At 36.1% G+C, this 26,403-nt stretch overlaps 1 protein-coding gene across 3 annotated transcripts in view; it reads left to right on the plus strand.

Moving 5' to 3' along the window:
- The window catches only part of LOC149830485 (Tetratricopeptide repeat (TPR)-like superfamily protein), a 101,305-nt gene that overhangs the window by 71,509 nt on the left and 3,393 nt on the right, over positions 1 to 26,403 (plus strand). For all 3 annotated transcript variants that reach the window (XM_090016550.1, XM_090016552.1, XM_090016551.1), the window contains 6 exons: positions 13,953 to 14,135; positions 14,209 to 14,319; positions 14,475 to 14,642; positions 14,760 to 14,918; positions 20,887 to 21,192; positions 21,354 to 21,530. In XM_090016550.1, coding sequence (XP_089872676.1) covers positions 13,953 to 14,135; positions 14,209 to 14,319; positions 14,475 to 14,642; positions 14,760 to 14,918; positions 20,887 to 21,192; positions 21,354 to 21,530 — 1,104 coding nt within the window. The remainder of the gene's footprint in view (positions 1 to 13,952; positions 14,136 to 14,208; positions 14,320 to 14,474; positions 14,643 to 14,759; positions 14,919 to 20,886; positions 21,193 to 21,353; positions 21,531 to 26,403) is intronic.

The following is a 26,403-nucleotide window of genomic DNA, read 5'->3' on the forward strand; positions in this document are numbered from 1 at the left end:
CTTCGAAGTCAAATCTATCAAAAAAAATATTCGGTTACTTGGCCTTTTCAAAATCAAAAAACTTTTTTGTTCCAAGAAGGATACATTTCTTGATACATGCAATTTTCTATTTTTAATATAAAAACTATAAAAGTATCTTCAACAAGATACTATAATCAAGACCCAATGTTCTTGATGAAAGATAAGTGCACTCATGCACAATAAGAACACAAACACTTGTGCACAAAAGCATAAATCAATCAATCTCACAAATGCACTAAAAAATGAATATAACCTTTATTGATCACTTGGGCTTTGACCCAAAGCCATACCGGAACACAAGGGGGAACACCCCTATTTATACACAATGAGAGGCCATGGAGGGGCTCCCAATATGATCGTTACCGTTGGAGGTCCCAACGATCATGTTGGGTGGGCCCCTCCATGTGCAAAAAGCTAAAAGATGAAATAATAAAAGAAAAAAAAGAAAAGGAAAGAAAAAGAAAACAAAAAAGAAAAATTGCATACATATTCTCAAAAAAAAAATGTGTAAAATGATGAATATATCCTTATGGCTAAAAAGAAATAAATATATATTTTATATATATAATAGGTCGATACATATACATATATTATATATATGTATATGTATTACCATATATATAAAATATATATTGGATTACAAGATTTGATTACATAATTTAATACCCCCCTCAAACTTAGGGCAGGATGACCGAAAGTTTGTCAAGGAGGAAATTGAACCGCGGAACACATAAAGCTTTGGTGAAAAAATCTGCCAATTGATATTCTGAAGTTACATATGGAAGATCTATAACTCCTTTCCCGAACATAGTGACAATCCATCTCAATGTGTTTAGTCCGCTCATGAAAAGTATGATTTTTGGCAATGTATATTGCACTCTTGTTATCACAGCATAGCTTGGTGGGCCCTTCTATTGTGATCCCCATGTCTTCTAATAGTGATCCCCATGTCTTCTAATAGCTGATGAATTCATACAATTTCCATGGTAGTAGTTGCCATGACACGATATTCAACTTCGGTTGAGGATAAAGACAGTTTTTGCTGCTTCTTGCATCTCCATGAGATCAACGAATCTCCTATGAACACACAAAAACCAATGGTGGAGTGACGGTTATTTGGGTCACCTCCCCAATCAGAGTCAGTATAAGCAATTAATTTTAATTCAGAAGAAGATGATAAGAATACTCCTTTATTTAATGTACCCTTTATGTATCTTACGACCCGCATAATTGCACTCGTGAACCAATGTTGGTGCATGTTGAAACTGACTTGCAGTATGAACTGCATGAGAAATATCTAGTCTAGTAATACTTAGATACATCAATGATCTCACAAGTTGTCTGTAGGGGGTGGGATCAGAGAGATGAATACCATCATCAATCTTTATTTTGACTCCCACTATAGCAGGAGTTTCACAAACCTTATCATCCGTAATACCTGACCTCTCAATAATCTCAGAGGCAAGCTTAGTTTGAGATAAAAAATACCCTCTATAAGAGTATGCTACTTCAATACCCAAAAAATAAGTTAGGAATCCCAAATCAGACATTTCAAATCTATCATTCAAAATTGTTTTTATGCTTTTAATCCCTTTAAAATCACTTCCGATTATAAGCATATCATCCACATATAAAAGCAGAATGATAAGGCAGTGTTAGTGAAACAGGATGAAAAACCATTTTCTAACATTACGGAGTTAAACCTATCATACCAAGCCTTGGGGGCTTGTTTTAAACCATAAAGTGCTTTGCGAAGACAAAACACTTTCCCTTTGGGAGTCTCCATTCTTAGTGGAGCATCCATATATACCTTTTCATTCAGATCACCATTTAGGAATACATTTTTAACATCTATTTGATAGATGTTCAATTTGTTGATTGAGGCAACAGTGATGAGACAACGGACAGTGACCATTCGGGCCACCCGGGCAAAAGTTTCTTCATAGTCAATCCCATATTCTTGACTATATCCCTTATTAACTAATCTTGCTTTATATCTCTCAAAGGATCTATCGCTTTTAGTTTTTACTTTAAATACCCATCTACACCCTATTGTTTTCTTACCCTTAGGAATTTTGAAATTATCAAGTCTTGGCTCTTTTTAGAGCACCAAGTTCATTCTCCATAGCTTCTACCCATTTAGAACATTTTCGTGCTTCCTCAAAATTTTTAGGTTCTATGTAAGAATGAATGACACTAAGACAGACCTTATATTTAGGTGAAAAAGAGTCATATGCGATAAACCTAGAGGGAGCTTTCCTATGTCTTTCGGTTCTTCGCAGGTTCTCCTCTCTTGGAGAGACAATCCTACTGGTGTCATCATATCTTTCAAGAGCACTTCTGAATGTGTTTTTATATCTATGGACATAGGTGATGGGCTCTCTAGATGATCCCTCATCGATATGTTGATGAGGAGGAGAGGGCAGAGAGGTGATAGTTTTCTTGGTTTCATTATCGCTTGAGTTATTCTGAGTAGACTCATCATCACTTGTATCATCATCTTTAGCTAACATTTTAAATAGAAAGGAATAATCCACGTTCTCATCATGAGATACAAGACTTTCGAAACCACTAAGATTTTCCAAAAAACTCACATTTCTGGAGTCATACAATTTGTCATTTTTAACATCATAACACCGAAAACCCTTTTGGGTTTTCGAATAACCAAGAAAGGCACAAGGAATGACTTTTGGGAAAAGCTTGTCATTTTTATCCGTAAGGACAAAACATTTACATCCAAACACCCTTAACCTGATGTAGTCAGGTTCCTTCTCGTATACTTTTTCAAAAGGGGAAATTTTGTTCAAAATTTTTGATGGAAGTCTATTTATGAGATAGACCGATGTGAGGGTTGCCTCAGCCCATAATTTTTTTTTGGAATGTTTTGCGAAATAAGCAAAGTTCAAGTTGTTTCAATAATATGCCTATACTTTCGTTCGGCTAATCCATTTTGTTGAGGAGTTTTATAACAAGATTTTTGATAGAGAATACCGTAATTTTCAAGATAACTCTTGAATTCATTTGATAGGTATTCTCCTCCAGAGTCGGATCTAAGGATTTTTAAGTTCCCATTGAATTGATTTAAGATCATCATATGAAAAATTTTGAAAGTCGAAAAAACTTTATGCTTATGTTTGAGAAAGTATATCCAACAATGCCTAGTGTAATCATTAACAAAAATCACATAATATGAGAATCCTTCTTTAGATATCATAGGAGTCGGACCCCATACATTGGAATGAACGATTTCAAAAGGTTTTGTTGTAAACATAGATCTTTGATAAAAGGGTAAACTTTTCATTTTCCCAAGAATACATTCATTACATGTAAAACTCCTTTACAAAGATGTTTAACGAAAGCTAAATATGAAATTTTAACAATATTGGGATGTCCAAGTCTCTTATGCCATACATGAATATCTTTATTTTGGACAACATTACAAAATTGATTCTTGAAAACTTGGAGAAAATCGACATAGTAGAGATCTCCTTTCCTAGAGCCTTCCCCAATCAACCTTCCAGACCGGCGATCCCGTATTCAACATTTATTAGAAGAGAATTTTATATTACGACCATGGTCTGAGAGTTGAGAAACCGAAAGTAAATTCAAATTTAGTTTTGGTATGAATCTAATTTTTGGAATAAAAAAATCTCGTTTTTCGAAATTGCTATTCCTTTAATTTCAAGGGATGTTCCATCCACCGTTGAGACAAAGATAAAGAAGAATTTTTAGAGTATTCGGAAAGAGAACAAGCACTTGGGGTCATATGAAATGATGCCCCAGAATCTAAGAGCCAAGATGTCTTACCGGGAGGGGAAGAGGTTGACATAGCGGCTCTGGAAATTCCTCTCTTGAGAAGAGGTTGAAGTGCGTCCATAATTTGTTGTAGAGAGAGAGACCCATTTGAAGAGGATGGCCGTTCTTCCGGTTGAGTGGTGGTGGCCATTGCAAGCAATTTCTTCCATTTTGGGCAAATTGGTTTGTTATGCCCCGGTTCTTTACAAAAATGACAAGTTAATTTGCTATAGTCTCTCTTTCCATTTTGCCAATTTTCTCATTGATTTTGATTCTTAAAATGAGGAGGTTTGTAAGTCTTCGCATGGTTACCCGGTCTTGAAACGACATTCACCCCTTCACTATTCTTCTTGAATAGAGGAGGTTGCAAGGATGCTAGGATTGCTTTTACTATTGCCCATACAGGTTTCTTCCCCACTCAATTTGGTAATAACATCTTCAATGGCAGGAGATGCGAAAGAAGAAAGACCGAATTTGTTCAAATTCGGGTCTAAGATCATTTAGGAAGTTAAAAAAGCGATATTCCTCAAGTTGTTTGTGTCAGCTCTATAGCTTCACCACTCCATTTGGGTTCAAGTATAGCAAACTCGTCCCAAATGAAAGACAATTCGGCAAAGTATTTCCGAATAGTCATCTCATTTTGTTGTAAGGTCAAAGCCCTCTTTTGAAGGTAATATTTGTGTGATAAATCTCTTGAAGTATACATTTTTTCAAGATATAGCCAAGCTTCAAAAACTTTCTTGAATTTGATGATGTTGGCATTGATCTTAGTTTCAACGGATGAGAAAAACCAAGATAAGATCTTGAAGTTTTTCATTTCCCATTCGTAATGTTTCTTTGAATAATGTTTAAGAGCTATTTGCCTCTCTTCTCCTTCAAGAATCTTTATATCTTCTTTTTCCATAATGGTAATTTTTGGTTCGGGCTCCGGTATCGAACCTTGAACATACCCCCAAAACCCCTTCCCTTTAATATGGGCTTCCATATTACCGGCCCAAACATGATAGTTTGAACCATTGAGTTTAAACCAGAGTTACCGAAAGCGCCTAAGTAAAAGGGGAAGCGCGAAACGTCCCGCTTCCGAAGCGTGCGGGGGAAGCACGCTTCCGAAGCGTGCGGGGAAGCGCGCTTCCCCCGCACTTCCCCCATTTTTTTTTAGTTTTTTTGTATTTTGTATTTTTTTCGCTTCCTAGGTCGCTTCCGGTTCGCTTCCTAGGTCGCTTCCGAGACGACTTCCGAATCGCTCCTAAGTGGTCCCACGCTTCCCGCTTCCTAAAATTTTGAAAGTGCCTCGCTTCCCGCTCCCGCTTCTCGTATCGCTTCCCGCTCCCACTTCCTCAATTGACAACCATGGTTTAAACCCGAAGGACAAGTGAGAGTCTTTTTCGCCCATTAGAGAGGATAGAAATAAAAAAAGAACGCGTACCTCAATAAATTTTTAAGTCTTTCTTGACAAAGAAGACTTCTAAAATATTGGCCGAAGGAAGTGATCCACTTCAATCTCTAATAGCTTGAAGGGACATTTTTTGAGGCACCCAAGAATGTGGAAAAAACACACGATCTTTCTTCCTCAAAACCTTAGCTCTGATACCATGTAAAAGTATCTTTAACAAGATACTATAATCAAGACCCAATATTCTTGATGAAAGATAAGTGCACACATGCACAATAAGAACACAAAGAACACTTGTGCACAAAAGCACAAATCAATCAATCTCACAAATGCATTAAAAAATGAATATAACCTTTATTGAACACTTGGGCTTTGTCCCAAAGCCATACCTGAACATAAGGGGGAACACCCCTATTTATACACAATGAGAGGCCATGGAGGGGCTCCCAATATGATCGTTGGGACCCCTCCAACGGTTATAATTATAACCGTTGGAGGGCCCATCGATCATGTTGGGTGGGCCCCTCCATGTGCAAAAAGCTAAAAGATGAAATAATAAAAGAAAAAGGAAAGAAAAAGAAAACAAAAAAGAAAAACTACATACATATTCTCAAAAAAGAATGTGTAAAATTATGAATATACCCTTACGGCTAAAGAGAAATAAATATATATTTTATATATAATAGGTAGATACATGTGCATATATTATATGTATGTATATGTATATGTATATGTATTACCTTATATATATAAAATATATATTGGATTACAAGATTTGATTACATAATTTAACACACCTATAGTCTTTTTGGTTATCTGCATAACCTAAGAAAGTACAAGGAATGACACAGGGAGAGAGTTTGTCATACTTGTTAGTGAAGACAAAACGTTTGCATAAAAAAACTCTTAATCTAGAGTAATCAGAAGATGATTTAACAAGCTTTTCAATTGGGGTTATATTTTCTAAAGAAGATGACATTCGGTTAATGAGATAGGTAGCAGTTACAACTGCTTCAACCAAAAACTCTTTTGGTATTTGGTTTGTTATCAATAAGGTCTAGTAGTTTTCATAATGTGTTTGTGTTTTCTTTCGGCCAAATCATTTTATTGTGGTGTGTGAGAAAAGATCTTTGATGTGTGATGCCATGTAAATTCAGATAATCTTTAAATTCTTTTGACAAAAATTCTCCTCTTGAGTCTGTGCAAAAAATGAAGAAATCATTTTGAACTTTATTTTTAGCCATTTTGTGAAATGTTTGAAAATGCAAAAAGACCTCTGATTTATGTTTTAAGTAGATCCAAGTATGCATAGAGAAATCATCAACAAAAATTTGATAATATGTGTATCTACTTTTTGATATGATTGATGTGGAAACCAAACACCCGAATGTATTAACTCAAGTTGCCTAGATGAAACAAAAGTTCTATCATGAAATTGTAATCTTTTTATTTTACCAAGAATACAATCTTTACAAGAAAAAGTTTTAGAATTACAGAATTTTCCTAAACTTGGAAAGTGTTGGTTTTTTTGATATATGAGGATGACCAAGTTTTTTATGCCATAGATCCAAATCCAATTTCTGAACATTATTCCAAAACATCCATATAGTAGAGTCATCATTCTCTATGACCTTCCCAAATCAGCTTCCCTGACTGGCGATCCTTTACCCAACAACCATGAGAAGATAAGGAGATGTTACACCTATAATCAGATATTTGATAGACAAACAAAATGTTTAAATTTAATTTGGGAATATATCTAACTTTTGGGATAAATTTTTTTTTGGAGTTTTGAATTTTTTTTAAATTTCCTATTTCTTTTATTTCAAGAAATGTACCATTGGCTATGAAAACATTTAACACACTTGAGTTATTATAACATTCAGACAAACTATTATTATTTGGGGTCATATGAAAAAGCCAATGTGAGTTACTGGGATTGAAAAAAGATGAAACAACTACTCCGGTTGAGGCTTCGATTGAGGAAGATACTCCTTTGAGAAGAGGTTGAAGAATTTCCATTAGTTGTGCCATAAATACGGGTGCGTCTTGATTGCCTTGGTTTTTTTATTCTTGTGATGAAATAATTGATACAACTTTCTTTTCATCTCTTCTCTTTAATTTGGGACATTGAGACCTATAATATCCTGGTTCATGACAATGGTGACAAATCACTTTCTTTTTGTCATAATCATTGCTTTGTCTACCAAAATGAGGCGGCCTATAAGTACGCATATAGTTCTCTGATCTAGATACGACTGGAACATAATCCTCTTCATTCTTTGGAGTATTTTTTTTAGCCTATTTTCCTCCATAGTTAATTGCTCAATAGTGTCAACAATAGAGGGAACCAATGTTGTGAAAAAACGTTAAGGCATAGCGAGGCGCTTTACCAAAAACTGAGGCAAGATTTAAGCCTCGAGGCATAAAGCGTAAGCCTTAATTTTTTTTTGAAAACTCAAAAAAAAAACTATAAAAAATATCTAAAAATATAAAGAAATAAAAAATGCTTTATTGATGAAGCAACAACCAATAAAAAATAGAAAATCTCAAATAAATACTAAAAAAATATAAGATTAACATGTAAAAGTAACTGAGAAATTGATTATATAATTGAGAAACTGATTATATAATTAAGAAACTAATTATATAACTTAGAAACAAATTATATAGTTGTGAAAAAAACTACACAGCATAAGATGATTAAAGAAACTGATTAAAAAAAACTATAAAAAATATCTAAAAATACAAATAAATAAATAAAATGCTTTATTTATGAAGCAATAACCAATAAGAAATAAAAAATCTCAAATAAATACTTAAAATATGAGATTAACATGTAAAAATAACTGAGAAACATATTATCTATGTCACAGGGACTCGACCAACTGGGTACCTGCACCCACGTCGACATGATGCGACGCGGGTGCGCATGCGGGTGCAGCACCCGGTGCGGTCAACCTGACCCTGGGTGCGTTGACCGCACCCAGGGTCATTTATGACCAACTTTTGGACTTTATATCTCTCTCTCTCTCTCTCTCTCTCTCTCTCTCTATATATATATATATATATATATATATATATATATATATATATATATATATATATTTTGCAGCACCCCCACACCCAAGTTTTTTAAAAGTGCCGCACCCCCACACCCGCACCCGCACCCGCACCCATGTGACATAGCATATTATATAAATAAGAAACTGATTATATAATTGAGAAACCAATTATATGACTTAGAAACAAATTATATAGTTTTGAAAAAAACTAGACAGCATAACCGGATTAACAACAAATTATAATGTCCTAACATGTATGCATATCTGTTTTCCACACAAATACACACATATTTATATAATTAATTAAATATATAACATATATAATTGAGAAATTGATTATATAACTAAGAAGCTGATTATATAATTGAGAAACTAATTATATAACATAAAAACAAATTATATAGGTGTGAAAAAACTACACAGCATAACAGGATTGACAACAAAATATACATCATAACAGGGAAAAAAGGATTAACAGGATTATGTACAAGATTGACAGGATTAACTACACAGCATAACATGATTGGCAGCATAGCTGAAAATGGAAAAAAAAGGAAGGAAAAAGAAGAAGAAAAAAAAAACAAAGAGAGTGGTGAGCGAGAGCTCGTCGAAGGAGGAGAAAACATAACAAAAAAAAAGAAAGGGGAAGGGGAAAAAAGAGAAGGAGAAGAAGAAGATGAAGAGGAAGAGATAAAAGAGAAAAAAAGGAAAAAAAAAATTGCGTACCTCTCTTCTTCTTGTCGGCAAAGAAAGAGGGAGAGCAAGAGATGAGAGATAGTGAGAGATGAGAGAGTAGGGAGAGCGAGAGAGCAGGGAGAGACGAAAGGGTAGAGAACGAAAGAGTAGGGAGAGATGAGAGACAAAAAAAAGGGAGGCCCCCGACCATAATTAGGGTCAGGGGTCTCCCTATTTGCCCCCCAAAATCATTTAAAAAAATACGTGCTCCTCGCCTTGAGGTGTATACCTCAAGGGCTTTGCGCTTTTTATATGCGCCTCAAGGCTCAAGGAGCCTCGCTTTGAGGCGAGGCATGCTTTTTCCGCCTTGAGGCACATTTTTAACAACACTGAAAGAAACTTTTCCTCTATGTAGAAGGGCTGATTTGGTTGTTTCAAATTTCAGCCTCAAATAATTTACAAATTGGTTAAAATGTTTCATATCGAGTTGTTTTTGGCGAAGTTCGATACCTTCGGGACAATGCTACTTTGGCTCAAGAAGAACTATCTCTTTCCAAAGTTCGAACAATTCATTATAGTATTCTTTAATACTTTTGTCCCTTTGGGTCATAGTTCGCACATTGTCCTGTAAATTGCACACATGTGCAATGTCTTTAAGAGAATACATATTTTTAAGGTATTTTCAAGACTTATTGTCATGCTCAAACTTTGCAAGACTAGAGCATTTCTTGATATCTACGCTATTAATTAGTTATGACATGATCTTAGCATACCCCATCCTCTATTCTTTCCACTTTTTCTCATATGTAGCTAATACCTTAGGGTTTTCTCCTTCCGTGAGAGATACATCTTTCTCATTTTCAAATTTTGTGAGAATTAGTTTCGGTTCTAAATTGGGACCATCTACTAACCCCCACAACCTTCCTTCAAATTTGGTGCTTCATAATTGAAGCCCACATCATATAGTTGGTATCATTTAGTTTTGCGGACATGATAGTGACTTTATCATTGTTATCCATTCTTACAAGGGTGAAGAAAAGAGAAAGGAGATGAGAGAAAGGAGAAAGAGCAAGAACACAATCACGATTTCATGATCTTGGAGTAGTCAACGATCTTTCGAACCACTTCTTTCTTCAACTATGTAAGCACAAGAGTACTTGAATCACGAACAAGGAGACAAATCAACTTGCTAAAATGACATGGAAAAGGAGGCAGCAACTTTCCAAGATCTAGAAGCTTCCAAGCTTAAAAACGCTTCCAAGATCTATATACCATGTAATGAAATGAAGATCTTCCACAAAAGCGCAAATGCTTACAACAAGTGTCTATTAAAGACACCTTGATCACAACCCACAAAAGGGCACAAATGAGAGATCTCAATAAGAAAATAACAAAATTACTTCATTCGCATAAAATGCTTAAAAAACATTGTTATAATGAGAGGAGAGTTACCCCTGTTTATATACATAAGAGAGAGGGAGAGAAAAGCCTTTAGGAGGCTGCAAAAGAGTCGTTGGAGCTAGTCCAACGGCTCTATTTGTGGATTGGACTAGCTCCAATGGCTATTCAAACTAGTCAACATAAAATGTTGACTAGTTTGAGTCTAGTTCAAAATGAACTAGACAACCTAAAAATACAAAAAATAAATAAAGAAAAAGGAAAAAAATAAATAATATATAAATATACATGTATTATATATAATTATACATATATGTATATACACTTTTTAACAATATACAACTCGTGACAATGAATAAAATAGGTAGGTAATCACAATGTCTCCTATTAAAACCAAGAGAGTGTACTATAGTGCTAAAAGTTTCAAACCAGGCCCATGAAGCTTGTTTCAGCAGATGGCTTACTTTTTTTAATTGTAATTAATTGAAATGGGCATCATCTTCTAGGTGTCCAAGCGGATGCTCCATTTAAACTTCCTCATGCAGATTCCTGTGTAAGAAGGCATTCTTAACATTGATTTGACTTGAATCTTAGTTGTAGGTAGTAGCAAGAGAAGACAATCCAAATAGTTCCAGTATGTGCAACGACAGTGAAAATCTCATCAAATTCTGTCATCCTCCTGATTATAACTTATTTTTTACCTTTCTATGCTGTCATTGGCCTTGTATTTGATCTGTATAACTAGTGACGACCAACCACATCCTTATGATTGGGCCTTGGGACCACTTTTCATATATTCATGTAGGATTGAAATTTCTTCATTCATAGCCTTTATCCATATAATCCATCGTGGATTATGTGCGGCTTCATTATAAACTTTGGCATTTTCTTTGAATAAAGGTCTGAAAAGCAGTTACAAACGTGCAAAATTCTACTGAAAGGTAGTCACAAATATCGCTGAGATATTTTAAAAATCTCTATTGTCATGAAATATTAAAAAACCTTGACATTCCTCATAATATTGTGAAATATTCAAAATCTCACTGTTTTAAAATAATTCACGATATTATCATGACTATTTCACAATATTATCACGATTATATCACTACTTAAAATGACAATACATATGATAAAAGCATTTTTATTAGATGGCATGATAGTACAGTTGCCCACTTACAAAAACTTTAGAACTGTTCACACAGAAAAAGCCCACTTGGGTAACCCTAAGTGATTACCACCGTCTTGTGGAGGATGAGAAAGGGCATGAAGCCTCTTAAGTAATGAGGGAAGGTGACTTCGTTTCTCCTCCTCGGCGATACGAGACTCAGACTACTTATCCACATCACTTATCCATTACTTGCCTATTATGCATTAACCTTAGTTTCTTACCATTAGACCATTATTGACCTATTATGCATATTACAATTTTAGCTTCTTACCATTGCTTACCTAGTATGCATTAAAATCTTGGCTAATATTGTTCCTCTTATATATTTTGACAGTTCTTTTTCTTAAATGTTCATTCATATTATTTTTAACAAACTGATTTTCAGGAGATTTTCCCAATAAAAACAAGAATTTCTAAAATCTCCTGAGAAATTGCGTTTTTGTTAAATTCCTGAGAACAATTTTTTTTACTATGCCGAAAAGACATCATGGATGATCTATCTTGTTGATGGATGTCCTGATCTATTTCACCTTAACATGGTGGGCTGTGTGGACTCAAAAGTGCCTTGATGAATATGAGAGCCGCCTATCATATCTGGGATTGCATTCTGTCCAGTTGCAATGTCATGAGCTGCATGCTATTCACTGGAATAATCTTCCTGGAACAGTTTGTGGACTGCACCGAATGACAGTGTTATTTATTAGGGTTATGTTTTGAAAAGATTATCATGACTGGGTCTAGATCTCAGGATCCAGACCCAATCTGTTTTAGTTGTATTTAAACACATGCTCATTAATGGCATGTTGTAAATTCCATACTTTGTGTAAAGGGTGTTTTTGTACCCTAATAAAAGTGTACTTGTGTATATCTAATAGAGAATACAACAAACCCTAATTGAGTGGGTTTTTCTGCAGCCATCGATATCTCTCTCCCTCTGTGCTTCTCTTTCTCTTATGTTGAAGGTGGGATACCATTTCTAACATGTTTATCTTTTTTGTCCCTATTTAATAGGTTGTATATATCATCTCTTGTGTATATCAGGGAAACCTGCTTTTATTCTAATTTCTTATGCTGTGATTTCACTTAAGATATGAAACAACTCAGGCTAAGTGATGCAAAAGCTTCCCAAATAGACCAATAAACAGAACACAGTAAGATACTAATAAGACAGGGGGGTGAAATGCCAAGACAAATCCATTTTCTGATTAATTTTTTTGTTGGTGAGATTTATACATATAAAACATGCTACTTGTGGTCTGAAAAATAAGTTCTTAGTTGATTATGAGCATGATAAGCTAGGAGAACATGAACAAGGGATATTAAAGAGACAGATGGAATATTGATCAAAAGACAGACAAGGTCAATGAGTGAAAAACTGAGTCAAAGAATATTTGTGCGAAGCATTTTAGTAAAAGTGGTTGTACGTGAATCAGATGAACCATTGATAACTGGTGGGAAATGCCCCATAAAAGTTTAATTATAGTGAATAAGTTGAATCACAAGCTTTTCTGAGTGGTTTTCTCTGGAGTTTCATGAACTGCAAGAATATGTAAAAATAGGTCTAGTATCAAAACCTGCAAGAGCTGTAGGAGTATGTAAAATAAGCATTTTCAAATTAGATATATTGAAACCTATGTCACAGGGATTCGGCTAGGAGGGTGCCGCACCCGCGTCGACGCGACTCGACGCGGGTGCGGTCAACTCGATCCTGGGTGCGTTGACCGCACCCAGGATCATTAATGTCCATTTTTAAAAAAAAAAATTGCCCAAATGGGCTTCAAATTTTTTTTTAAAAAACTTTATGCTAGTCTGTCAGCTGCCTAGCATAAAGTAAGTTTTTCAGTTTTCACGCACAGCTGCTGACAGCAGCTGTCAGCTGTGCTGTCAGCACAGCTGCTGACAGCAGCTGTCAGCACAGCTGCAGCAGCTGCCTGTCAGCTGCTGATAGCAACTGCCTGACAGCTGCAAAGTTTAAAAAAAAAACCCCGCCTATTCCCCAACCCCCTTTTTAAAAAAAACCCCCGCCTATTCCCCAACCCCCTTTATATATATATATATATATATATATATATATATATATATATATATTACTTATTACATTTTTGCCCCTGCCGCACCCCCGCACCCGGGTTTTTTGGAAGTGCCGAATCCCCGCACCCGCACCCGCACCCATGTGACATAGATTGAAACTATTGCTTTGTTCTGGCACCTCAATTTTATCCTTTTTTTTTTGTCTTGTGTGTGCACATTCACCTTTTCATATAATTAATTATATGCATTGATTGGACCTGTAAATTTTTATCCTTTCTTGCTAATATGTGCATATATAGTTTTAAATCTGTATGCTTGATTTATCATATAAACTGTATGTTAGATGTTTCTAGCATATTATTAAGCAAGAAAATGATGGAGTATCTATGATTTGTATTCTTTTCAGGTAGAACTAAATGTCACTCCTACAGCAGCAGGAGTTCTAAAAATAGTTGGAGTGAGATGGACACTGTCAGGTTCGGTTGTGGGTTGCCGTGTCTTTGATTCTGAACTGGAAAAGAAGACAGGAGGCAAAACAAGAAAGAATTCGATTTCATGGGATCATAAGTTAAAGTTTGTTGTTCTCAAGGTGACCGATGTGCATAATATTTCTCAACTTTTCTTTTTGAGGATTAGAACTGAAGTATGTCTTTTGGCATCAGAGTCTACCAAAGCTTGTTGGTTGTATCAATAACATGCCTCAGAGGGCATATAAGGGAGAGCTGCATCGCCTGGTATTGGAGTTATCAAATATTTCAGAATCACCTGTAAAAGTATGATATCAGCAATTTTTTTTGAAAGTCTTTTTCCCCACTAGGTTCTAATGTTTCTATATGTTGCAGCCTTTTCAATTTACAGTGCTGAAATATTTTTAGCATGTAATCAGCATATTTTCTTTTTCCACGTAACTTTTTAATTTCTTCTGAAGAATATAAGAATGAGCATCAGCAACCCAAGATTTGTCATCCCTGGAAAAGAGAAAGACTTGGACTTAGATTTCCCTTGCTGTCTTCAAGATTTAATCATCTCGGAAGGAAATAATTCTACAGAGATGTTCATGAATTCATCTAAGAGTTCAGTCTTTATATTTCCAAAGGTGAATAAAAAATTGGTAAATAAGATCAATTTACAAGTTCTAAAACTTTCCAACTATCCTTATCATCTGTACTATTATCATTTTTATAATGTTGTTTTTGTTGCTTTTTATTTGAAGGATGCTACAATTGAAGGCCTGAAAAATTTTCATTGGCCACTTTGGTTTCATGCTGGTATGGTTGGAAGCATATCTTTGAACTTATCGGTGTACTATGAAATGGAAAGTCTATCAGATGAGATGAGCTTTCGAACTTTGAGGATGCATTATAATTTGGAGGTCTGATCTTGTGATTTTTCTCTCTAATTTGCATCATGTTCTTTATTCTATTCTTTGAGCATATGCTATATTGCTAACTCTATCTTGTTGAACACTTTACTACTTTATCTGCTTCCTGTTTTAACGTTTTTACCAAATGTTATTCTGTTCATTTTTTCTTTAACATGTGTTTGTTTCAGTGGATGTTAAAGAGAACCTGATCAATAGCATCATCTTATTTCATAATAAGAAAACTCCACATGATTAATGTAATGAAATTATAAAAGATACTCCTGAACCTTATGTCACTTTTTTTTTTGCAAATTACTTGATTTTTTGTGATTACATATGCCGTTGTGCATTTGTCACTTATTGTTGATCCACAACATTGCTGACTGTTTCTTGACCATCTGGTAGAACTCTGGTGCTGGTGTCTTAGAAGTTACTGATTTTGTGAGTATGCTGGAAGATGGATGAACCATTGAAGTTGTGTATGTTACGTGAGCTTAGACATGACAAGGACTAATGTTGTACATGTACCACAAGGGTCTGTGTCTTTCGTGTTATAAAAAAAACCCAGAAAAGTTTGAATAGATTGAATAAATTAACTAGAACTCACACAAAAAACCAAAACATTTAGTGGAGCTGTGGGACTGGCTGGACCTTCTGAAGCTCCTACTGGAGATGCATCCAGTGGAGGGGATATCAGATAAAATCACCCGGCGCTTTGATATGGATGGTGTATTTTAGGTGGCCTCATTTTTCAGGTTTATTCTGGAATCTGGTACGAGTTTGTTCTTGAAAAACTGTTTTTGGGGGCCATCCTTTGCCCGGGTAGTCTTGTTGGACAAAGTCCGCATTCAAAATTACTTGACGAGGCTTCATCAGTGCGAATAGATGCATCCTCTGCTGCAATGAGGATCAGTCCCTCACTTATTTTGGTATTGCAATTCCTTTCAGCGGCTCTTTTGTTCGACTGGGACCTGAACTTTGTAGTTAAAAAACTTTGTGTATTAGAGATCTCCTATTGGGGCCTCAAACTTGGGAAGCAGGTGATCATGATATGTTTGAAGATGTTGACTTATTACTGCATTATGGGCAGTCTGGAAAGAGTGTAACAGTCATACTTTCATAGATAGTTCCTCTAAGGCCAGCTTAGTTCACAAGCTATGTCACATGGGTGCGGGCGCGGGGGTGCGGCACTTTAAAAAATCTTGGGTGCAGGGGTGCAAAAGGGCAAAAATGTAAAAAATATATATATATAATTTTGAAGTTTTAACATTTAACAATTAACATTGTCATAATATCATTCATCATGCATGCAATATATCAACCTAAATATCAATCAAATAAGTAAAGCAATTACATAAATCAACCTAAATATTAATCAAATAAGTAAAGCAGAAAAAAACTAAATTACATACCAAAGTATATCCTGATGAAGTAATGAATCGTAATAATTTTCTTCTTCATCATCAAATGCATCATTAGAAGGAATACTGGGCTCAGCTAAATTCATGTTTGTTATGTTGAAATCATGCTCTCCCTCGAAGTCACACTCTTCTGGGTTTACATCCCAAAATTTGGATGTTTCTTGTCTGCGTTACAAACCTAATTTGAAAATGTTAAATACAATACAAGTATATTTAAATGAAGAACTAAGAAATAATTAAATAACTAAGACAACAAATTGGTACCTGTATTCATCATTGGTTCGCGAAAGTAATCGAAGATTTGAATGAACATATACTAAATCCTCTGCACGCTTGCTGGTGAGTTTGTTTTTCTTCATGTTGTGGATTTGAGAATATGTGCTCTAATTTTTTTCACAACAAGATGAATTAGCAGGTTGCGATAGCAATCTTAATGCAAGACGTTGGAGAAGTGGTGTTTCTGATCCAAATGTTGACATCCATGTGATAGGATCTATATTATCCTCTTCTCTCGCGAATAATGCCGGTCCATATAATCTTGAAGATGAAAATTTTTCAAACTCTTGTATGACTTGATGTAGAAGATATGCTTCTGGAAAAAGTCTTGTCATACACATATTTCTATGTCTTGATAGCTCTGAGTCTAAATTTGGAGGGACACGACCAATACCACCAGCCCGCCACTTATTTGCATAATATTTTGGATTAAGAGAATGTGTCATGCAATGCAAAAGAGTGTTGCTCTTTGAATGAATATGATTAAAAAATTCTGAATCATCCAATGCAGAAATTTTTTCTTCATGCTTGAAAACTATAGCTTGTATTTTTTCAATCATATTATCCCACATTTTATTAACTCTGTGAAGCATGGGCTCATCCTTATCAACTTCTCTTAACATTTCCCAAATAGGTTGCACAAATTGAAAGAAGTATACCACTCTATCCCAAAACTCATCATCAAAAATGAATTTTTTAATTTCTTGAGCCTTGATATCATCATCAACACGATAGAATGTTCAATTTTCATCAGTCACCATGTTAACCAAAGCATTCTTCACTCTTTTAATCTTCTTCACCATCACAATGATGGAGGCAAAACGTGTTTCAGCGACCTTCAACAATTTCAGGTCAGAATGCGTATTAAATATAACATTAGCGCAATGGTGGTTAACAACAAAATTCCTAATGCTTTTGACAATTCTTTCTAAATCTTCAATCCATAAAGCATATGCTTGTGAATTTTCTTCTTCTTTGGGGTTACAGATGCTCTTTAGAGTCAGATTTAAGCTGTGTGCTACACAGGGAGTCCAAAAAATATGAGAGTACTCACTCTCCAAACTCAACGCTGCACTTTTACAAATTGGAGTGTTGTTTGTAATGATTTGTACCACTTTTTGATCACCCACTTGTTTTATGACTTCTATAAACAACCCCTTCAAATACTCTGCATTTTTATATTCTCCAGATGCATCAACTGCTTTTAAGAATATTGAGCCACTAAGCGAACAAATAATGAAATTGATTAGTGGACGCCTTTGAATATCTGTCCATCCATCAGACACAATAGAAACTTCATTTTGCTCCCATGAATATTTTTTAATCTCCAGCAACCTTTCCACATTTTCCCTCTCTTCTGCAAGAAGTTTGGTTCGTATTTTTTCTGAACTTGAAGGCACATAACCACTCAAATTACAATTTGCCAAGGATGTTACTAAATCCTTTCAATAAGGATTTCTAGCCACATTAAATGGGAGTGAACTAGAATAAAAATACCTCCCAACTTTTCTATCCAATTCTTCTCTTTCATACGTATTGAATGCTGCTTGTATCGTTCATCTACCTACTACATTGACTTTTCTTTTTTTTTTTCAGCATCTTCTTGGTAGTTTGCAAATGGCACACTAACTGCACAAAAATTGGTCATTGTCTTTCTCTTCTCATATTCTTCTTGTATTTTCTTATATTGTCTTCGCATTGCCTCATCAACTTTTATGCATCCTGAAATGTCATGTCCTGGTATCTTCAACAAATGAGCCTTCACTCTTGTGTAAGACCCAACAAAATCTCTTTCGCAGAGTTTGCATCAAAATCTCTTGTTTTCACCACTTTCTTCTCCAGTTTTTGCAAGTTTGTTTACATGTACCCATAGGGGCCCCACATCATCAATCCCACTACAACTATCAACAAAAATAGCAGCAGAACTCATATGTTGGGATGAGGATGACGCACGCCCTTTCCCTTTATCCGTCATTTTTATCCTGAAAGCACAAAAAAAAATACATTCAAAATTTCAAATCAATTATACAAACATTATCTTGATATAAAAAATATATATGTATATAATATATATATTATGTATATATAATAAAATCAGGAGCAAGGAGGGAGGATCTACCCCTCCCCTGCCAAAAACAGGGAGGGACTCAACCCCTCCCCTGAAATAAGAGGGAGCAGGGACGGGGGCTCGACCCCCTCCCCTGTCGAAAACAGAGGGAGCAAGGGGGGCTCAGCCCCTCTCCTGCCGACCCAACAAGAGAGCGAGAGGGGGGGGGGGCTCAGTCCCTCCCCTGCTGACCCAACAAGAGAGCGAGAAGGGGGGCTCGACCCCCTCCCCTGCCGAAAACAGAGGGAGCAGGGGGGGGCTCAGCCCCTCCCCTGCCGACCCAACAAGAGAGCGAGAGGGGGGGCTTGACCCCTCCATTGCCGACACAAGAAGAGAGCAATAGGGAGCCAGAGGGTACGTACCTGTGACGAGGGAGAGGAGGAGCCTAGGAGGTGGCGTCGAGCCGTCAGGAGGAGAGAGCTTGAGCTGAGCTGCGCGGGAGAGGAGAGATTAGGGCAATTTTTTTTTTGCCCTAATCCTCCTTTTCATCGTTTTTTTTAACGTCCAAAACGTGGACGAAAATGACCCTGGGTGCGTTGATCGCACCCAGGGTCGTGTTGACCGTACCCGGTGCCACACACGCACCCGTGTCACGTTGCATCGACGCGGGTGCGGCGCCTGCTTTGCCGAGTCCCTGTGACTTAGTTCACAAGCATATTATGGTCAATGTCTTTGAATGTAGATGTTTTTGTTAAGATTGCTTAGCTTCCATTTTTCAATTGAATTTCTTGGAGGAAAATAGTGGGTCTTGTAACTGATTGAGTTTTTCAAAAATCATTGATGGGAACTAGAAGTCTCATGCAATTGTATCTGAGTCAAGATTCGCCAGAAGCATGAATTCCGTATTGTTTGGATTGTTCCTTTTGTTGCTATTCTTAAAAAGTTAACTTTCTTGAGAGGACTAGATACTCAATTTAGTGAAATATTCAAAGTGAATCTGGAATGTGGTTAGTAGCTTCAAGACTGAAAATGCAATATCGTGCAGAATAGACATCACAGAGTATCTGTTACATGAAATCCTTTGTTCATTATGGAAACCTGAAAGTTATTTTCTCTGATACTGAAAGTTCATGGTTCTCCTAGGCTTTTACTTTTTAGTATCTCTGTTATTTGTACTAAGAACTAAAATCCAGGACTTCATGGGTTTTCCTGAAGTTTCTCCTGTTGAATAGAGAATTCCCTGAAGTTATGGCTTCCCTACAATTACTAGTAAATATTGAAAGGTTTTTTTTGATTATTTGGTATCATGTGATGCTCCCCGAGTAGCCTCCGATTCATCTTCAACAACTTTTCTAATTTTTCTCAGCATATATTTTTGCATTCTTTGTTAGACCTGACCTGAGAAAGCAGGCAAAAACAGTCATTAAGCGACTGCGCGATGTATGCATACTTTTTTCAGGAATTGAATTTCTCCTTCTTGATATCTTGTGCTGTTTATTTTCATTTGGGCATAAATGGTTGCACAGTTCTGGCAAATACTGTGAAAGCCATAGGATGTAGCTTATATTTTTCTTACAAAGGACTTTCCTTCTGCTCTTTTTGCCACATTTCTATATTGACATATGGTTATTGGTTTTCTTTGTTCAATGTATGCAGCTCAGGAGGCATACCTATGCATGATTGGATTGGTATTACTGCATTCTGTACTATTGTTTTTCTTAGAGATTATGTGATTCAGCATATTTTGCAGATTTTTTTTTTCTATTTTGATGAAGACTCAGGTAATTTAAGTATGTCTTGGGTCCGCATGACAGCATATGGGTCCATATGGTCTTATGTGATCACATCATATGGGTTATGAAATATGCATTTCGTTTCCTTGTCATATTTGTTATGAAATATGCATTTTTATATTCATCTGCTGGATTTCATTGCTTTTACTGCATGTAGACTAGGAATGTTGTAAGATATTTGGAACTTCAGCAGTGGCTGTATTTGTTGAATTCTCCAATCTAATTTGATCGATCAATTGTATTTGAAATAAATGATACCATGATCTTTCAAATTAATCATGAAGAAATGCACTTGCAACTTGTAAATCTTATCTTTTTAAAAAATGTCTGTTCCCTTGTTTCTTTTAGTGGGTTGTATCTTAATTTGTTGGCCTACAAAAGAAGTAATCTACAAAGATGTGAGTACCGGTACTAAAGTTTGATCACATCTCTGTTTGCAGGTGCTTCCATCTTTAGATGTGTCATTGCAAATAACTCATTGCCCATCAAGTTTAGAGGAGTTCCTTGTTCGAATGGATATTATGAACAATAGTCATGCAGATAGCTTCTGGCTTCGCCAAGTGTCAGTTGTTGGAGGTCGCTTCTATCTTTCTTCATTGTCATCATATACTTTGGATGGTCAGAAACAAAGTGGGCCACCAAATTGTTTTAGTGAAGACAAGACAGATATTGCTCACTGTACATCTATCTGGCCTGGACAGATGTTACATGCTGGTCAAAAAATATCCCATTTGTTTAAGATTGATGTATGTGCCATAATCTTTCTCCTTGATATATCGTATACTTCTGATTATTTTGGGAGAGAAATAACATTTTCACTCATGACAGAAATCTGGAAGATTCGTTAGGAAGAAGCTTATAATCTCACCTTTCTCATTATCTTAGTTGTTGAGTTCTTGCTGTTCAGGAAATTCAAAAATTTTCATCGGGCAGGATCTTGCTAACCTCTTCTGGGTCAGAGATAAAGCATGACAGAAATCTTGGTCGTCACTGTAGTAGTGAACAACTGATATATGTCTCTAATTCACCTTTGTCTGAGTTTCACCTTCATGAGAGATCCAGCGAGGAAAAAGAATCTGTTCAGGTGAGATTTAAATGTATGACTAGAAATTTTGGTTAAATTGTATCTTTTCTATTTAATTGGTGATAATTTTCATTCATTATTTGGCCAACGTTATCACAGGGCAGGATGTTAATGGCTCATCCTTTATTTTGCATGGATGGGAAAACCACCCTCGGGATCAGAGACCTAGTCGTGCTCACTAAGCCTACTATACTTACGGTTGCTTTCCCGACAGTGTAAACCCATGGTGCATCCCTTTCTCCCAGGGAGTTGCCGGGTTTCGGCTGAGCAAGGGCTTATCCCTTGCCCTCATTAATGTAAGGGGTTTGGCAATTATGGGAATGGAATCCTGATCACCCGTCTAGTGGCCAAGGCTCCCTCCACTCACCAAACCCCTTGGAGCTATGGCTCATCCTTTATTGCCCTGCACATCCTCTGAAGATGATATCCTTAGTATACTGCTCCAAACCATGTCACCAATAGTCTGACATAATTCTGAAATTTATCAATAGGTTGCATGTGGTTTAGTACTGTAATGGGATCTCAAAACTATCATTGTCAGCTCCTTTTTCCTTGTTATTACAGCTTTATATGCACCTTTTGTTAAAGAAGAGGTGATATGGTTCTGGATTTACGTCTTGTCCAGATCCATATATTATGTTTTGTATCTCTAATTTGCACATGTGCACATATTTGTATTTTGTATTTATAATCAGGGACATTATCGTCCATAGTATTTTGTAAAACACTTTATATAAACGCAGTTTCTCTAGGTCACGTTGATGACCTTTCCTGTGCAGCAACCTCTTGTCTTCCTCTATCTATTTTTCTGCTGAAGGTTGACGTGGCTGAAAATACAAGTTCTGACATGGTATCAAAGCGGGTTGAATCGATCTACGCTCACTAAAGGTTGTCTTCATATTTCTTCTCTCCTTTCTTCTGTCCATCATTCTTATTTTCTTCTTTCCTCTTCGATTTCACGTCAAATCTGGGTTTAATTTAATCTCTCTATTCTGTCATTTTCTCCATTCAGTCTAAGACAGATCTGATCATATCAGATCTGGTATTGTTTTTTTTTTTCAGATCTATACTTGAAGATCTGTGATTTCTTATTCTAAAAAACAGATCACGGTAAAACTGATCCGTTTTCTCCTCTAATCGTTTTTCTTATTCTCAAAACTAGATCATGTTAAAACTGATCTGTTCTCACAAAACCAGATCACGTCAAAACTGATCTGTTCTCTCCTCTAATCGTTTTTCTTATTCTCAAAACTAGATCATGTTAAAACTGATCTGTTCTCACAAAACCAGATCACGTCAAAACTGATCTGTTCTCCCCTCTAATCGTTTTTTTTTTCTTATTCTCAAACCAGATCACATTACAACTGATCTGTTCTCTCCTCTATTGCCTCAATCGGTTAAATATCTTTTTTTTTTAAAATTGTTTTCATTATTCTTCCTTAATTCCTTCTTTATTTTTCCTTATCCAGACTCCTGTATTCTCCCCTCTGTTTTCTGCATCTCATTGTTGTTGGGTTGATTTTTTTTATATATTCTTCTTTATTTGACGTCATTTCTTTTGGAATCACGCAATCCATTGTTTTGAAATATTGGGCTTCATAAGGACCTGTACATTGGTTCTGGTACATAACCAGAACAAATATTTCAAAAAAAAAAAGGGGATACATTACACGGGATCCATAATTAAAACATATCGGAAAGTTTGCAATCCATAATTGAAAAATATGGATTCGTCCTCTACTCATTCTGGTCTTTTCTTTAGCTTTCTGAGTCAACTTGTATCTGAAAAACTCAACCTTTCAATTTTTTTGACTTGGAAAAGACAAATAATTCCCTTCATACGAAGCCAAGATCTTTCTGGGCATCTAGAGGGATCAACTCCAGCCCCACTTCAATTTATCACGTAGGAAATATAGGATGATAAAGGGGTTGTCTCATCTCAGATTATTCAAAATCCTGATTTCACGGCTTGGATGAAAAGAGACCAATCACTAGTCGCGTACATCACTTCTACTTTATCACATGAAATACTGATTGCAATTCCAGATGATTGTTCAGCCGCTGAACTATGGAATATGTTGGCTCAAATCTATTCTTAAATATCGGAAGCAAAGGTTTTGTATCTCAAGTGAGAATTTCAGTCATTAAAGAAGGGAACTATGTCTGTTATGGAATATCTGAACACGGTAAAAAGCATCACATATCAATTGGCTCTTGTTGGATGTGCGATCTCAGAGAGAGATATGGTGCAACAAGTTTTAAGTAGACTGGGAGCGTACTACCATGTTCTTGTCACGTCTCTCACATGTTTTCCTGTTTTACCCAGTTTTGAAGATTTACAGGCTAAACTTTTACATTATGAGATCAGTTTGAAGAACCTTTCCGATGACGATGGTGGGCAACTCGACTCACAAAATGTTTTGGCTACTGGGCTGACTTATGGACAAGGTCGTGGTGGAGGAAATAATCATCGTGGAGGTAGAGCTCGAGGACGATATGGTGGACAAGGGGGACGTGGGTTGCTTCCTACCCCAAACATGCCTCTTAATTCTAATGCAAAAAATTCAAGAAATATTCCCACATGCTTCCTCTGTAATAAAAGGGGGCACATTAAAGCTGACTGTTGGTTCAACCCTCATAACAAAGGTAAGAATCCTATTATTTAGTCAAAAAGGCAGACTGATGGGAGTAAATCTAGTGGAGATGTGCAACAATTTTTATTGGCAGCCCTTTCAAAGATGACAATAGCACAAAATGACCAGGGAGTATGGTATATAGACTCTGGGGCAGCCACCCATGTCACGGGAGATGCAGGTAAACTCTCAAACTTATCATCTTATTTCGATAAAGGTAGTATTGTCACTGGAGATGGAACTCATCATTCCATTTCTCACACTGGGAATGCCATGATACCCTTCTTAAATTCATCCATAAAATTGTCTAATGTTCTACTTACTCCTAATATAAAAAAGAACATTATTTCTATATCCAAACTTGTTGATGATACATATTCTTCTATCGAATTTACTCTCTCTTCTGTCTTTGTTAAGGGCCTTCAAACAAGGGAGACGTTCGTTAAAAGGGAGCGACGAGAAAATATGTATATCTTCAAGGAAGACCCTTTTGTTCGTGTTTCTGTTCCTGTCATCTTGAAGCCTTCGTTGGAGTCCAATGAATCCTCTTCTAAATGTCTTCTTAGTCTGTCTAAATGTAATAAGTCAAATATTTGGCATAGTCGACTTGGTTATTGTAGTTCCTCTTTTGTTGAAAAGCTTGTAAGAGATAATCTTGTCTCTTTATCTAGTCTGAGTCCTACATTTCATAATAAGAAATGTACAAGTTGTCAATTATGCAAGAGTCATGTTCTTTCTTTCAATTCAATTAATAAAAGAGCTTCAAGACCTTTTGAGATTATCTACTCTGATGTATGGGGTCTTGCACCTGCTTGTTCTCTTTCGGGGAGTCGACACTGCATTGTTTTCATTGATAGTTATTCTCGTTATACCTGGATATACTTCATGAAACATAAATATGAAGTTCCTCAATTGTTCAGAACTTTTTATGCCTTTGTCAAAACTCGATTTTCGTCAAATATTATGAATTTTCAGTGTGACGGGAGAGGTGAGTATACTTCAAATGACTTTATTGCTTTTCTTCGAAACAATGGTATAAGCCACAAAGTTTCCTGCTTGCACACACCGCAATAGAATGGTGTGGCTGAAAGGAAACATCACTGTAATGAAATGGTGGTCTTCCACGAACGCCCTTGGAATGATCGAACGAAGTGTCTAAAAGACACTTTAAGCAAAGCCCTTAAAAAGGGTAAAATAGGAACAACACACACATAAATAAATAATTTTATTTATGTAAAAAAGGATGCTTGAAAAGCATTACAAGAAGTTAAGTTTACAAGGGGGCTGCACCCCTATTTATACAAGAGCTAATGTCTCCCTTCTAGCTGTTGGACTAGTCCAACGGCTAGAAATCTAGTTGTTGGACTAGTTCCAACAACTAGTATTTGGTTAAGTTTCAAGTGAAACTTAACCAAACTAGATATTATCTAGTTCGATACGAACTAGATAATATTTATTGTATAATAAATTAAAAGAAAATAAAAAATAAAAAATAAAAAATAAAAAATATATATAATATATATATCTATATTACATTTTAACACTCCTCCTCAAACTTATGGTACAATGAGCGAAAGTTTCACGACCACCCACTGTAACACAATGACTATTCAGATCCAATTTATCACATCCACCTTAACAAGAAACAGTTAAAGTCTGCATATCACAACTACGACAGGCAACATATCACAACTACGACAGGCAACATATCACGACACCACAATAGACGACACTAAAGATCTGCTTCCTTCCAGACTTGACGACAAACCTTATTCCATATCATCGAGTTTTACAGATAATCCATAGGAGAATGGATTTGCAAAAGTCATAGTAATCAGTGGCTGAGTCATTCTTCAATTCAGTTTTCTGTGTTTCAGCCATGGAATAGGGCTGTAGATGTGTCTCACTTCACAAACATTCCCCCACACCGATCGACAACTTCAACACTAATAGGACTGATTAAGAGGCGCTGATCAGATCTGATTTAGATCACAAAGGAAAAGGCTGCGACACGCAACATGAAACCCACAACCACGACAGGAAGTTTATAATCACCCAAAACTGAACACAGACTTGAATTAAACAAAACTGTGTCATTCACCCTCAGATCGATACCCAGATCTGAACACACACAATTAAAGCTGTATCATACCTCACCAGATCGACTCCAAGCAGCGACTGCAATCTTGGTTTACATACCCGATGACCACGACGCAGAGATCACATGCTTGCCTTCATCG

The sequence above is a fragment of the Nuphar pumila genome, chromosome 8 (genome assembly GCF_984573655.1).
Source record: "Nuphar pumila chromosome 8, dmNupPumi1.hap1.1, whole genome shotgun sequence".
NCBI classification, from domain to species: Eukaryota; Viridiplantae; Streptophyta; class Magnoliopsida; order Nymphaeales; family Nymphaeaceae; genus Nuphar; species Nuphar pumila.